At 40.9% G+C, this 15,771-nt stretch overlaps 1 protein-coding gene across 1 annotated transcript in view; it reads left to right on the forward strand.

Annotated features, from left to right (window-relative positions):
- Positions 1–15,771, forward strand: part of LOC146808569 (pepsin A-like) — a 160,023-nt gene that overhangs the window by 43,607 nt on the left and 100,645 nt on the right. The window contains exon 3 of the mRNA XM_085623592.1: positions 9,272–9,389. Coding sequence (XP_085479718.1) covers positions 9,272–9,389 — 118 coding nt within the window. The remainder of the gene's footprint in view (positions 1–9,271; positions 9,390–15,771) is intronic.

Below are 15,771 nucleotides of genomic sequence, written 5' to 3' on the forward strand. Positions count from 1 at the left end.
TTAGCATGCGCCCACCGCACTGGTGGGCGCATGGCGCATCGGCAACAGAGCAGAGAGTACCACCCGCCGCAATGCCACAAAGGCAGCCTGTGCCTTTCAATGCACAACGTGACAGCCACCGCGCGGTGCCTGCCACGTTGTACATTGAAATGTAGGGGGGTACCATAGGTACCCCCCATGTGCACCCCCCAACCCCCAGAATCCCTGGGGGTCCGCTACGGGCCCCCAATGTCAAAAAACGCCTGCCTTTCCATGGTGGTGTTGCCGCCACGGAAAGGCAGGTCCCCGCCTGCATAGTAATATGGATGGCGGTGTCTACCAGACACCGCCACCATATAAACTGCTTTTCTGCCCGGTAGGCAATCGGGAGGATTGCCTACCGGCGGAAAACCGGCGGACAGTCTTCCCGTCCGCCTGGGTCCCCCCAGCCATGATAATGTGGCGGGGGGGAAATTGGCAGCGGGCAGAGGTTTTTAGCGGGCGGATCGCCACCGTCACACGGGCGGTGGCGATCCGCCCGCTATACTTATGAGCCTCTAATTATTAATTCATGAATTAGAAATAAATTACTTCCCACCCTTCGCACCATTTACACCTATAAACACAACACACACCTAAATTAATTACACAATTACCATAATTAATTGCCAATTAATTAATTAAACTTAATTAACAACAAAATAATAATTAATTCATAGTAAATTACTTTACACATTTAACACTATAACATCTCAACTAAGCAAATATTAATACATAAAAAAAGAACTAAAACGCTAAATTCAAATAAAAAGAAATTAATAACTACTACAAATAATCAATACATTTTATATAATTGAATTACTTCCCACCCTATTCCTCTATAAACCCCACAACCCGCTACAGAACTAAAAAATTCAAATAAAAAAATTAATAACTACAAAAATTTTAACACATATACTAAAAATACAAACAATTCTTAAACAAAAAAACATACATCTCATACATAAAAAATATATACTAAAATACATAACATTAATAAAAATCGATATTTCTAACAACAATTTTTTTACCATCGATATTACTTACCTAAAATCGATATTCTTGACAACGAGAATTTGTCGGTCGATATTTCTGACCCACGATATTTATGACTCGATATTTGTGCAAATCAATATTTTTGACTCGATATTCTGTCTCTGCACCGTGTTTAAGCATGGTGTTCCTCTCCGCGGTCCACTCCCCAAGTGTCTAAGGGGGTGGGATCACGTCTACCATGTGTGGGTCGTACTGTACTCTGGAATAGGTGAGATTTGTTGTCCTGCGGTATAAAATCAACAGTATGCCAACAATCTCTATTTTGGTTTAGTGGAGTCTCTCTTTAGTTATTTTGAACTATTGTATCACTCGTTAACCATAGTCTCACAGGTGCTTCTGGGTAATGTAGTCATCTTCAATCCTTGGCACATTTAATAGTTGCTGTTATTTAGAAGTAGTCAGATAAAGTGCCTGGGTATTCTCACCACTGTGAGTTCATTCTAGAGATTCTTAGTGGTGTGAAGACATGTTTATAAGTGATGTAATATGTACTGTACTCCACATTCTGTTCTTTTCACTCATGTCTGGTTGCGCATTATTGTGTGTAGGAAGGCCATGGGGGGAGCCTAATGTCTGTTTTGCCTATATCGATCTCATAGACCAACTGGTTTAGTCACATCCATGCTGCTCCTGCTTGTGTCAGCTATGCCCTGATTTTCTGTTCTGGGATGGATCTGGTTCCATGCAATATGTCATTGAGACCTGTTAGATGGCTCCTCAACCTGTACACCCATCTCTGCTCTTGTTCCATAAATATATTTTTCATGTTGGTTGTTGGATTTCCCTTTTCTATCATGGTCCATCTCAGATCTTTTTCAGTGTGGGCAGTACCTACAAAGAAAGAAGTCAATTTTGTCATGCTTTGTTGACAGTATTGCTCCAATGTTCTATAATCCAAAGTTGTATTTTTCTTTTAGTCTTCCTGTGGTGATCTTGCATCCATTCCATCATAGTACTATGTCATCGGAATGTAGAATGTACTGTGTGAGGCTGCAGCTCAGGGGATTCTAGTTGAGACAGTTACTCTGGGACTGCAGCAGCTGTAAATATTCCTCTTGAAGTATTTCTGTCTCCTACGCTTTACTACATTATACTTCACTACAATTTGGCGACGAGTTAGTCACAGCAAAGGATCAACGCACTAAGAAGCAGTTTTTCAAAAAAAAAAAGAAGAAAAAAAGAGAAAAGAAGATGTTCCAGAGAACAAGACATCGCTATCAACGAAAAAGACAGGCTCGTATATTTTCACTTGCAATTAAGCGCAGAATTAAAGACTTACTAACAGGAACTTAAAGACCCTTTCCGTATAAGGACTTTAACCAACCTACTTTCAACCTTTTAAGCTTACTACTTCAGCGTGTTTAAACAGTAGTGAAATGTTGATGTTATTGGGATTCAACAATAACTTATGCCTTGTTAAGCGCAACTGACATCTTTTGCGACTTAAATACTTCCCTGCCGAGTATCTGTTAATTATCTACTACAGTGATCAGCACTTAGGGAAAGTTTATACAAGATTGCATTGCTTGTCTTCATCGCGTTGAATCTATAAAGAGTCTCACACAGACGGAGGAGAAGCGGGTACTTTGCATATTTAAACAAGTGCGAGGCAGTAATCATAAGCTTATCGCAGCACACGCGAAGTCAAGCTGTGCGTCCTTCAAAACAGGCACGAGACCGCCATTATCGCTAAGGTTCACCACGCTTGTGTAAAGTCTAGCTGTGCTTCACTGTTATTTATCGAGTCAAGCTGTGTACCTTTCTGAACAAGCACGAGATTGCTATCACCTCCATAGTTTACCGCGTTCCTGTCTAAAGTATTATTTATCAGTCCCAGCGTAAGAGACAATAAATCAAAGCGGTTGTCAAAATTCACCGAAGCGTGAAGGGAAATCCAATTTGGCACACACTCAGCGAGAGAACGTTTCTTATTATACGTTTTGTGTCAAGTCAAGCGGAAATACACAATTTGCTGTGGAAGCAGGCTGTTTTAGCGAAGCCAAACATATTCGATCATACCTATTAAACCAAACGTGAGGAGATAATTAACTATAAAAGTCTTCAACTGTGCGCACGAGTATGACTCAAATTCAAATTGAAACCCATTAAAAGGGGAAGTAAACGAAGAACAGAGTCACTCACTTTCTTTTAAGCACATTCTGGAGAAAATAAAACGTGTTCATTCCCTGCAGTTGGTTCATTGTTAAGGAAAAAAGGAAACACTGAGGAAGGACCAATCAAAACACCCCCCCAAAAAAAAAACAACTAGAATGCTGACTGTTTTTCTGTAAGAAAGGCATAAGGAAGATACTTTCTTTGGGATTTAAAGACATACACAGCTCATTCTGTATCTATTCTGACTCACCACCAAAGAGAAAAACAACTAGAGCATTTTTTTTTCATTCTGTTGCTCCTCAGGAACTTATATGGATATTTAAAAAAAAAAAAAGGGACAAAACAGAAAAGAATTTACAAGCACAACAGTAAATAATTCAGTAATTTATGTGAATTTGATATCTGGCATCCATGTCTAAAAAATATAGATAGATAGTAAGATCTCTCAATGTAGGCGTCATGGCAACAATGCAAAATGTTGGTGCTCCTCCTCCTTTTCTTCAGACCCCTGGAGATCCACCTGTGCCTTGGAGGAATTGGTACAGAGCCTTTACAAAAAATGTAGGAGCTATAGGTGGAAATAGATATCGAGCAGAGCGTAAGAGATTTTTATTAGAACACAATTTGGGATTCGAAGGCCAATCTATATATGAACATCTCCCAACATCTACGCATGTTGGCTGCTGAGTGTGAATTTGAAAATTTTACAGACCAACTCATACGTGATCAAATAGTAGTATGTTGTTGGGATAAAAGAGTACAAGAAAAACTTCTCATGATGAGAAACCCTAATCTGATTGAAACAATTGACATAGTAAAGGGGATTGAGGTTTCGCAAAAAGCACTTAGAGAACTCACCCGTAAAGAAACTAGTGGTGTGTCTGTAGTGAATGAAAGCACAGTTGCAAAAGAAAATACGAATGTAAGCACAAATTCAAAACAAAGTAGTAATTTAAAAAAGTTTACAAAAAAAAAAGAGAACAAGAATAACTTTTTCTCCCAAAAGTATATCTGTTTTAGATGTGGCAATTCCAAGCATGGACCTCAAGGTAAACCGTGTCCTGCAATAAATGTGAAATGCAAATTATTTAACAAGATCGGGCATTTTGCAAAGGTTTGTCAGACACCCAAAGATAGAATTAATTCCGTACATGATGGAGATCTATGCGATAGCTTAGAGGAAGAACAAAATTGTACAAGAGGTGTTAGAGACATGATTGTTGTTGTACAAGATGATGAGTCTGATTGTGTAGATCCATATGAACATATTGAAGTAGACGGTAAAGAGCTTAGACTTCTCATCGATTCTGGTGCTAGAATGACAATGATAACTGATGAGTTGTATGATGAAGTGTGGGGTAAACGTAGTTTGTTTCCTCCAGATAGGAATCCAGTTACGTATGATGGAAGAAAAATTGAATTGTCAGGATACTTTGAGTGTCAACTCAAATTCAAAGATCGTAGCATTTTTGGAAAAGTATACGTGGCTAAGAAAGGTTGAAATATTCTGGGATGGTATCACCAAGGCCTTTTTGGGATGACGCTTAGACCTGGGAGAGATGTACAAGTTTCATTAGTAACTGATGGTGAGGAAAACAGAGAGTCTTTTGAAAGATGTGAAAACAATAACTTTCGGGTTGACAAATTTCCTACAGTGTTTGGGAACAAGTTAGGAAAAATCAGCGGATTCAAACATAAAATTAAGGTCCAAGAGGACGTTACTCCTGTAAAACACAAATTGAGAAATGTACCATTTAGTGTACGTGAAGACTTAGCGAACATTCTTAAAAAAATGTGTGATGATGGAGTAATAGAACCTATAGAATCATCCCTATGGTTAAGTCCATTGGTTATCGCAAGGAAAAAAAATGGGCAATTGAGAGTGTGTATTGACTTAAGATGCCTTGACAAGGTAATTTGGGTTGATTCACACCCTCTGCCAAGGATTGACGACATTATAAGTACATTTTCAGGTACTAGGGTATTTTCTAAAATTGACCTAGCATCTGCGTATCATCAAATAGTACTTGAGGAATCTTCACGACATCTAACGGCATTTGTTTCTCCAATGGGTTCTTATCAATTTAAAAGAATGCCGTTCGTCCTCGCATCGGCCGCAGCCGTTTTTCAACGTGTATTAGAGAATGTGTTGGAAGGAATTGATGGGGTGGTAACCTTCCAAGACGATATTCTAATAGCCGGTGAAAATCAACATATTCATGACAAACAGATGTGTGCTGTGCTAGAAAGACTAAAAAAATTTGGTGTTGTGGCCAATAGGGGGAAATGTGAATTTTCTAAGAATACAATAGAATATCTAGGTCACGTAATTTCGGAAAAAGGGGTAGAACCCAGACCTGGTTTGGTTGATGCTATCACCAAAGCACCCACTCCAAAGTCTAAAGAGAATGTGGCTTCATTTTTAGGACTTTGCGAGTTTTATTCAAAGTTTATTCAGAATTTCTCGGCCAAAACTGTAAAGCTAAGAGAATTATTAAAGAAAGAGAAAAACATTTTATGGGAGGAAAAATGTCAGGTTGAGTTTGAAGGTTTAAAAAAGGAAATCATTTCTTCTGGAGTTCTTGCACCGTTTGATCCCTCACAAGAATGTATGATTACGGTGGATGCTAGCAATGATGGTCTGGGTGCTACCATTGCTCAGTTGAAGGGAAAAAGTGAAGTAACAATTGGGGTTGCTTCAAGGTCTTTGAGGTCTAATGAAAAAATCTTCTCTGTCATTGAAAAAGAACTTTTAAGTTGTTGCTGGGCGGTTGAAAGGTTTAAATGTTTTATTTGGGGAAGGAAATTTGTGCTTAAAACTGACCACAAACCGTTAGTTAGTATTCTAAGTGGCACAACCATCAAAGATCACACCCCGAGAATAGCAAGATTGAGCTCTAAACTCCTACAATACAATTTCGCTATTGAATACATCCCAGGTGGTAAAAACATAAGAGCAGACTACTTATTTTGTTCACCTCTAAGTTTTACTGATTATCCAGAAAACTGTGAGGAAAACGATGAAGAATGTTTAATTGCAAGTATCGATATTTGCCATGACACTACTTTTAATGAACATGAATGGTTGGATGAATCTTCAAAAGATATAGAACTGGATAGTGTCAGGGAGTATGTCATGCATGGGTGGCCTAAAGAGAAAAATCTGTCTCAGAATTTACAACCTTATTTCAAAGTGGCGGATGAATTATCTATTGAAGAAAAGGGGATGCTTGTACGGGGAGACAAATTCATTCCACCCGTTTCATTGAGGGAAAGGATTATTTTGTATGGTCATGAGGGACATCTGGGACAAACTATAACCAAAAGAAAAATTAGAGATAGTTACTGGTGGCCTGGAATGGATTCTGCCATTGTAGCCAGTGTTCGGGGTTGTGTTATCTGTGCTTCCAGTGATAAAGGTCTTAAAACAGAAGCAGTTCCTTTACAACCTGTTGAATTACCTAACACAATTTGGTCAAAGCTTGCCATAGATTTTATAGGTCCTTTTGGCACTCTTCCACGGAAGTTAAGATTTGCCATCGTAGTTGTAGACTACTACAGCGAATGGTGGGAAGTGAAGTTTGTTGAAGAACCAAATACTTTTGGTGTTATCAAGTTCTTAAAAAATCTGTTTTTAAGGGAAGGTTTTCCTAAAGAAATTGTCTCGGACAATGGTGTCCAATTTGTTTCTAAGGAAATGAAGAGTTTCCTTAGCAACAATGCTATCAGACACAAGTGTGTTGCTTTGTACCACCCACAGGCCAATGGTCTGGTGGAAAAAATGAATCGCACTCTAGTTGAATGTATACAATGGGCCATTCAGAACAAGTTTGATATTTGTAATTCTGTTGAAGAAATGCTTTGGTCACACAGATTTTGTCCTAATGCTGTCTCAGGTATTACACCAATGAGGACGCCCACCTGCCTCTAAATTGTGTCCTGCCTGGTTAAGAGAGTGCCAACACAAAAGCGAACATCTGTTAAATATGGACAAAATTGTGAGACCAAAAGTTGAAAATTTTCAAAGTAAAATGAAAAGCCATTACGACACTACCCACAGAGTTAAACCTGTAGAAAATAGACTGTGTGTTGGAGACTGGGTTCGTGTCAAAGACCCCAATCATGTTCCCAAGGGGATGTCAAAATTTAAATCTCCTGTCAGAATTGAGGTGGTGAACAGGAATGCAGTGAAAACTAGCAGAAATGAATGGCGAATTAGGGAAGAGTGGTGAGGGTGCATATTCACGATACCCTTCCCCATGATTCTCGTCTTTCATCCAAACCACTTTTGCATTCTCGTGTTCCTTCTTCTTCCTCTTCTGACATTGATGTTTCTGAACCAAAGTGTTCCTCTCATCCTGAACCCGAGTGTAGGAGTAACAGGCGAAATGTTATCAAACCTCCAAGATTTTGCGATTGATGATAATTTGTGTTAATTATCGAATGTACATTTATGAATCGATGTATTTACAGTATGTTATTTTGTTTACTGTTTTTTCTGTTGTTACTTGTTGTAAAGAAGGGAGATATTGTGGTGATCTTGCATCCATTCCATCATAGTACTATGTCATCGGAATGTAGAATGTACTGTGTGAGGCTGCAGCTCAGGGGATTCTAGTTGAGACAGTTACTCTGGGAATGCAGCAGCTGTGACTAATAAATATTCCTCTTGAAGTATTTCTGTCTCCTACGCTTTATTACATTATACTTCACTACACTTCCCTTTGTATTTTTGGCCGCACAGACATGTAATCAGGTAAATCACATTAACTGAGTTACAATTAGTGTGAGTTCTCAGTTCCTATGGTAAGCCTGAATAGAGCGTATTGGTGTGTGTAGTATAACAGCCTACTCAATATTGTCCACTGGGGAAATGTAATTTAACCTGTGGTATGCCCGCAATATATTAGGCTTTTGCGCGTTTAGTTTCTTGGGTCTTGTTTGGACTAACCGGTCTCTCATACTGGTATTTCGCTAAAAGGAGAACAGTGGTTTCTCCAGGTACAATCTTTTAGTGTTTAATATGCACCAGTGTTTCATAATAATCTATTTCTTACCTCATTCGAGCTATTACTGAATGCGCTTACACAAATTTGTTGGTGTGGATCGATTCTCTCTTTGTCAGTAAATAAAGTGTCTCAGTGGCTTTACCTAGATAGTTTTTTTGCCTTTTCAACTGGGTGTTTAAGGTAGTTTCTGGATAACAGCTTTTGTTAGTGTTTCTGCTTCAGGATGGCACATCTACAGATTAGTGCAGTTACGGCTTATTCTCAAGAATTGACCTACTGATAAATTTTCTTTCAGTGCAAGAAGATGTGTGCTATCAACGTATAGTGGACTATTTTTGTTAGTAGGTTTTGTATACACTTTGGTCGTATGTATGCCTGTTTCTGCTCTTATCACTAAGTCCAGGAAGGAGAGTTCCTGATTACACACGTTCAGGGTGAATTTAAGTTATTCATTTTGGAGGTTCAACAATTCTATGAACAGTTGAAATGAGCCTTTTGAGCCTTGCCATGTCACATATCCATTATCGTCGTAGCATCGGTATAAGCTGATGTGTCTGTGGTAGGGATTATTGGACCATGTACATGTAAATGGGCTATGCTCGGTGCAAATGTGCTGCCCATGAGAAGTGTGATGTCTTTGTTCCAATGTGATGCCCTCAAACTTGAGAACGTTTCTAGTGAGAGTTAGTCCTACGAGTTTCATAATCAACATGATGGCTATTCTGGATCCATGTTGTCTCTTGTAGCAGATTCTCCATAACCCTTAGTCTTTCTTCTTGCGCTATATTGGTATTGAGGGCTTCAACGTTTATGTCAATCAGAAATTCTGTGTTAGGGTCGAATGGCATCCCTGCTAGTTGGCAGATGTTTGGTACCCTTTAGGAAGGCTCATCAAAGTAGTTTCACTTGTTCTGTGCTGTGCAACTGTGCTTCGAAGTAACAAAACTTGAATGCGCAATGATGTGCCTGCAAAGAACCCACAAAGCACCTGTTTCATGTCATTCATAAGGTAACTAATAGCACACTTTCAATGTGCTGTAAATGAGCACCTTTCCTAATGTTCCCTTCTGCAGGGTTATTATGCTGGAACAATCAATATTGGAACCCCTGGACAGGAGTTTAGTGTGCTGTTCGACACCGGCTCTTCCAACCTGTGGGTGCCTTCCGTCGAGTGCAACAGCACAACCTGCTGTGAGTATGGGCAGATGGTGCAATGATGTCCACTTTATAATTATTGTACATGCTGATTTATTACAGGAGGGCACAAAAAATTGACACACTGCAAAAATTGGGTGTGAAATCGGCCATGTAGTTGCATATTGGCACGTCCAAAACTTCATGATGTCATTTACTTGAGCATGCACAGCAGCAGAGGGCTTCTGTAACTCAACACTTCTAGCTAGGCTCTTTATTATACTCTAGGAGCATTGATGTTGCCGTCTCTTTTCCCCAAAGCTTTTTTAACATAGGAGTGGGCATGGTGGTGTATTAGCCAGAAGATTTCAGGTGGGAAAATGATTTGGCAACAAATATCCATTGTCATCTGCTTTCATCACAGATGCAAGCAAATTTGTGCCAACAATACAGAGCAGTGGCATTCGGCTTCTATCAGACACTGTTGAGGAGGAGAATACGTGGAAAGAATATCTTCCAAGTGATCCCATAGTCAGTAGGACCTCTGCTCAGCCACTGCTGGCTCCTCTTAGACTCCACTCAATCACAGGCTTCAGTCTGACTTGCCCATTCTAAGCCAGAGGCTTCTTCCAAAATGCCTCTTTAGACGCGTCACAGCATTCATTCTTCCTGATGTCTTGCAGGCTTCTTGACATGACTATTCTGCCACTGAATGATGTAATGCTGATGCCCCCAACCTACCACCAGGAATATATCTGCCATTTGTACAACATGGCTGACAAAGTCCTATTATTCCACCATTGCTACAAAAAAGGATATTAAGTTAGTCATGGGCAATTGTTCCCCTTTGGTAACACTACAAGCAATCCTGTGATTTACTAGGAGGTGCTATTGGAACACTGCCCAACCCCTGCTGATTTTTGGAGATGACTCTGGCAGCCTCTTGCTGCCAAGGGGGTTTGGGATAATGACCACTCGAAACAAGGGAGGTTATTCATTGACACAAGTGGCCAGCCATGTTGCTGGAGACCACCTCTTCTCCCCTTGTAAAGGACCAGAATCCATTTTCAGAGATCCCACCTGCATGATGGAAACCTATGTGGTGAAAGTGCTTCTGCCTGTGCAGCGGATGCACTTTATCCACTTTGAATGCTGACTGCCACGCTGAGGCTGTCTGCATGGAATTCCGCAGGGTGCGTTACAGGAATGTAGAAAATTTAAGTCTGTGGACTTTTCTCCCTGCACACCAGGGACATTCCAAGATTTAACATCCTGGGTTTGCCATGCCTTGCCCTGTAGTCCAGGCAAGGATAAAGCATCAAGTCGCCCTTCCCTAAAGAGAATGAGGCTACCGCCTCTCTGACCTGGTGCCTCTGCGATAGGCAGGACAACATGTAAAGGAATTCGCAGGATGCGTGGTTGCAGACTCTGCTTCCACAACAAACTCAACTATATATGGCTGCTCAAATAATGTTTGTTTTTACCTTACTCAATGGGAGACTTTTCTTTAACATAGCCAACATGGGACTTTGATTATGACATGAGTTGTTAGGGGCATCACGCTCCTGCTAGGACAGAAAGAATCTTTCATCAGGGTTCTTTGTTAGCATCTGACCTAGATGCTGTATGTGTTATTGTATTGTTAATTACTGAACATATTGTTTTCCAGGTATCACATTTACAGAAAGGTAAAGCATTATTAATGGAAAATAAATATGCATGATACAAGATTCATTACAAGAATTAAAATGTCAGTGATTACCGACTCTTTTAGGAGTCATCATTACTTAAAAAGATTTAAATGTATTCCTTTGCCACAAGGATTAATTTACATAATGTACAATTCTCAGTGCATTTGTTCCATGAATACATACAGTTTGGTATTCAAGTGATGTGTCAGCCCTCTGGATCCTTCAAAAACAAGCGTTTGGGTTAAGTACTGAAAACAAACTAAAAAATTTACATCGCAGCGGCTGAAAACACAAGCGCTTAGTGCTGAAAACAAACAAAAAAGAGGTTCCCTAAATACTATTTAAAATGAGAGGAGTGGATGAATGGTAGTAATTGGTCCCTGCTCTCAGGGGGGTGGTGAAGACAGGACGAGGCTTGATGCATGCATGCCATTACAAATGAGGAGAAAGATTATCAGAGCGACTATGGAGCCAGAAAATAATAAGCATATGGGCGGGCTTAAGCCCACAACGTATATACAACATGTCTCTCTTTGAGACAGCGAATGCGTGCCACCTAGAGCCGAGACCTAAAATGGCAGTGCCAATATATATCTGGCAATGAATGATGTGCTATGACACACACATACATGCAAACAAAGTGTGCATTCTCAACACAATTCTAACAAACTACAATCACAAAAAGTGCCCATACATGCCTCTTATATCAAGTGTCCTCAGAATTTTCACAAAATGTGTTGTCTTCAGATAACTTGCAAAACAATTTTAACAAACACACAACATAAAACAATAAAACAGGCATCCACACATACCTGTTGCAATAATAGCGGTGCCATGATTCACAGACACAACAAAGCAACCATAAGCCATATATTCCATGCAATCCTCACTGCTGGTCCCACGGTGAAGCACAGGATCATTTATCCATATACCTCATTAAAAATGTCCACATATACCTCATGTGTGCACACATACCTCATAAACTATACATCCACACATACTATACATTTTCACCAATACTCCTAAAACATGTGTCCACACATTCCTCCAAAAAACCTGAATCTCCACATACCCAATGTTCTCTCCCAAAACTCTATGTCTACAGATGCCCTGCATGTCTATACATACCCCATAAACATGTGTTAACGCCTACCTTATTTGTTCACACAGATTTTCTGTTCACATAGACTTTATAAAGCAGGTCAACTTTACCAGCATTAAACCTTTGTTTCCACAGAACTGACGTTCAACCTTATAAACCATGTTTTCACACAAACCACATGGCCTCCACACATGTTCACCGATACCTCATAAAACATGTGCCCACACATATAAACTGGCATTTTTTGAGGAGTGAGTCAGGGATCGAGGGAAGGGTATAGTAAGGGTGTGGGAGAGAAGGGGAAGGATAGTTCTGGCAAGGGTGTAATATTGAATCCTGCCCCCATGCCAGAGAAAGGGTTCAGTGCAGATCAGCACACAATCCTTGGCTACTGAAATTAGTGACCGGTAAAATCGGGTCTGGTGTTTGTGCAGCCATGATAGCTTGGTGCAGGCACACGGACCAGTCATGATCAGGCAGAGTGGTGCTCCACCCAGAGATGGCTCTTCGCCAGACTCATAATCAGGTCCATAGATTCTAACTCTACTTGACCGTGGACAGGTAGCGTTTTGTCCTACTCAAAGCATTTTAGGTCACTGTAGATGATCTTCCTGTAATCCTGGACAGGGTAGTACAGCAGTTCAGATCCTTTTGGACCTTAATGGTTCTTTTGACACCATCTCCCACTCTGGTCACATTTCTCATCTCTGGTCAGTGGACATGCGGGCTCTGCCGTAATCTGGCTTACCTCATTTCACTCTGAGAGAATGCAACCAGTCTTTTTCGTCCTTCATGCTGGGACCCTAAGTCTGTCTCTGCACAATCTCTTGGAGCTCCTCTCTCAGCCCCCACTTTTCAACCTTGACCTCACTCCATTGGCTTTCTCGATTCACTCTTATGGTTTTGTTGTTAAGTCCTCTGCCAACAAAACGAAAGTTGGTGTATCCTATAATGATGCACTTGGTGACACCCAGAGGATTTATGCCATTGCTGGAAGCAGCTGCCTCATGGATTAACAAAAGTGCCTAAAATTGAAGAGCCACAGAATCCAAGTGCTGGTCTTTGACTTCTGCCCGGTTTCCCAATGCACTATACTTTCAATAAGGAGCTGTAGAGGGCAAAATCACCCTCCAATCATCATATATTCAAACAACAAAGATCTGGCACTAACGGGCAATTTATCACATTTTTGTGTATAAAGGATTAATATCGTGGGATATTCTTATCTTTTACCCTAAGCCAGCTATTCGTCTGCACAGTCTGACCTAATCCTCTCTGCCTACTCAATTAATACTTTAAAACAGAGATGAAAAGAAGTGGTCAGTCAAGTCACTCAACATACAGCATACCCACTCTAAGTGTATGTGTACTACAAAGAAAAATGTGTAGAGAAAAGATAAAGTATCTCACGTTTGCACCACCAGAGGAGCTACTGGTAGGTTCACACCAGCTTGCCCACGTTTTTATCATCATCGATAACTTTCTCCACAAAAAAGGAGGTTGTGTCCAGTGCAAGAAAGGTATAGAGAAAAAACATACAATAAAGACCCCGTGAAAAAAAGGGAGACTCAAGAAGTCTCTAATAAAATTGAGCTAAACTCACACACACACTTGTAACCTTTTTAATCCGAAATGTGAGTCTGCCCAAAATTAAAAACACGGCATGTTGTGAACCACTTCAAGGACGGCCAACATGTTTCATTGCCTGTTATATATTAGCAGCAAATTCTTCAGGGCAACCGATGTCACATACCCAAGGACTTAATGATGATATACCATGGGCAGAGTTTATTAAGTAACTCCAATCCTTCCCCTCATTCCACCCGTATACTTCTCCCTTCCCGTGTGGCATGAGAAGGAGTGTATGCGTACTACAATGATATTGGCAGTCATTTTTTGAGACCTAACACAGAGTTTGTTTCTCCTTGCCTTCCTACTGAACATTCAATCCTTTTAACACATGAGGTACGTTACGGTCTCTCATTAATTTTAATTCCTGATATATATCTGTGTATTACTGCTTATCACATAATAGCCTCTCCAAAATGGCCGCGGGCGGTATTAAGGATAGCCCCCTTAGCCTATGGTTTAGCCTTGACTAACAATAGGACTAGAACACCATTATTTACAGTTTTTCCCCTCCCCCCACCCTCTTCTCTAAAAATAACTGATTTCCCCGGTCGTTCCTATCCTGGCAATGCCCGCACGTACAGCATTACTTTATTTAGTTTGGTTTTGTTTTATTTTGGTAATTCTTTATCCCTTCCAAGATGGCCGCGAAGTTTAGCAATGCTGGTCCATTGAGGCCCCGCTAGTTCTCCAGCTCATGTCACTTCCGGTGTCCACCTGGAGGCAGGTACACCAAGTTTTTCCATCACTCTCCTCCCTTTCTTATAATGGCCACCTCCAGCCGCACTTCCTCCGGCAGCTAGTGGCTGAGGGCAGGTTCGAATGCCATCAAGCAGAAGGTCAATGGGGCATATTATCAAGAAACGGCGTTAAAATTATCGCCGCTTTAGCTGCAGAAAACTGCCGCTAAAGCGGCGATAATGGACTTGATAATATGCCCTTAAGAATTCCCATAGAAGCCCATGTTCTAGTGTCAACATGGGCTTCTATGGGAATTCTCTGCGGCATATTATCAAGCCCACATATATGTTTAGCTGGTCTATCATATGTACTTTGAGCGCATTGCGAGAATAATAGCACAGTGAGCTATGGAAGAGGATATGTGACTTCTACACCTCGCAATCCGCTAGTTTTATGTAACACATCCTGTACATTAATTTACAAACTTATATAATTTATTGTACATGTAATATGCACTTGTTGATGTAAAGCACTTCGACACCCTGCATTGGAATGAGTAGGGCTACACAAGAAAAAATAGTGGTACTTAAATTATTTCATTGCCACCTCAGGAGAAGTAATCTCTATATAAATGCAATTTGCTCTGTGTGAATACTGGGAAAGATCAACACATCTGATATTCTTACAGTGCAGGCATATCTCCTAAACAGGGACTGAACGGGATGAAAGGCTGCCTCTCTTAAGTAAGTGTGAAGTGCTAACAAGGTGTGAGCCTTTGTTGCCCCTCTGCTTCATTTGCATCAGGTATGAGGCTCCTGACTGCTCACAGCCAAGAGACTTGAACAAAAGGAGGCCTGATGGCCCCTCAAATTCCACCTTAGTTACGGGCCCAGTAAGACTCTTCAATAAGCTAGCCCCGCCCCCACCTGCACGTTGTAGCTTCTGGAAGTGTCCCGGTGTTTGAAATTACACCAGGACGAGTTCAGCACATTATTCAGTGGGGCCAAAATTCTTGGCCGGGTGGACGGTGTTCATTCACCCTGTGAAAAAAGGGAGTGGACGCCGTCCACCCGCGTTTACCCCCGACCCGTACCCTGAGTGCAATTATGAGTGACATTTCACCGGCTTTGAGTGACACTTTCTTCAGAGCAAAATCAGCCTGGCTCTACCCAGTACACTAGAACCCCATTCCCAGTATGAACCAACATGCCCCACACCGTGCATTCAAACACCACTCAGCCATTAGAACTAACTCCATTCTTTTCCACCAGAACCAACCTGCTCCTTCGCATAGTGACCACACCGTCATCCGCTTCAGTCAACACGCATACACAGA

Source organism: Triturus cristatus, chromosome 8, assembly GCF_964204655.1.
Source record: "Triturus cristatus chromosome 8, aTriCri1.1, whole genome shotgun sequence".
Classification (NCBI taxonomy): Eukaryota; Metazoa; Chordata; class Amphibia; order Caudata; family Salamandridae; genus Triturus; species Triturus cristatus.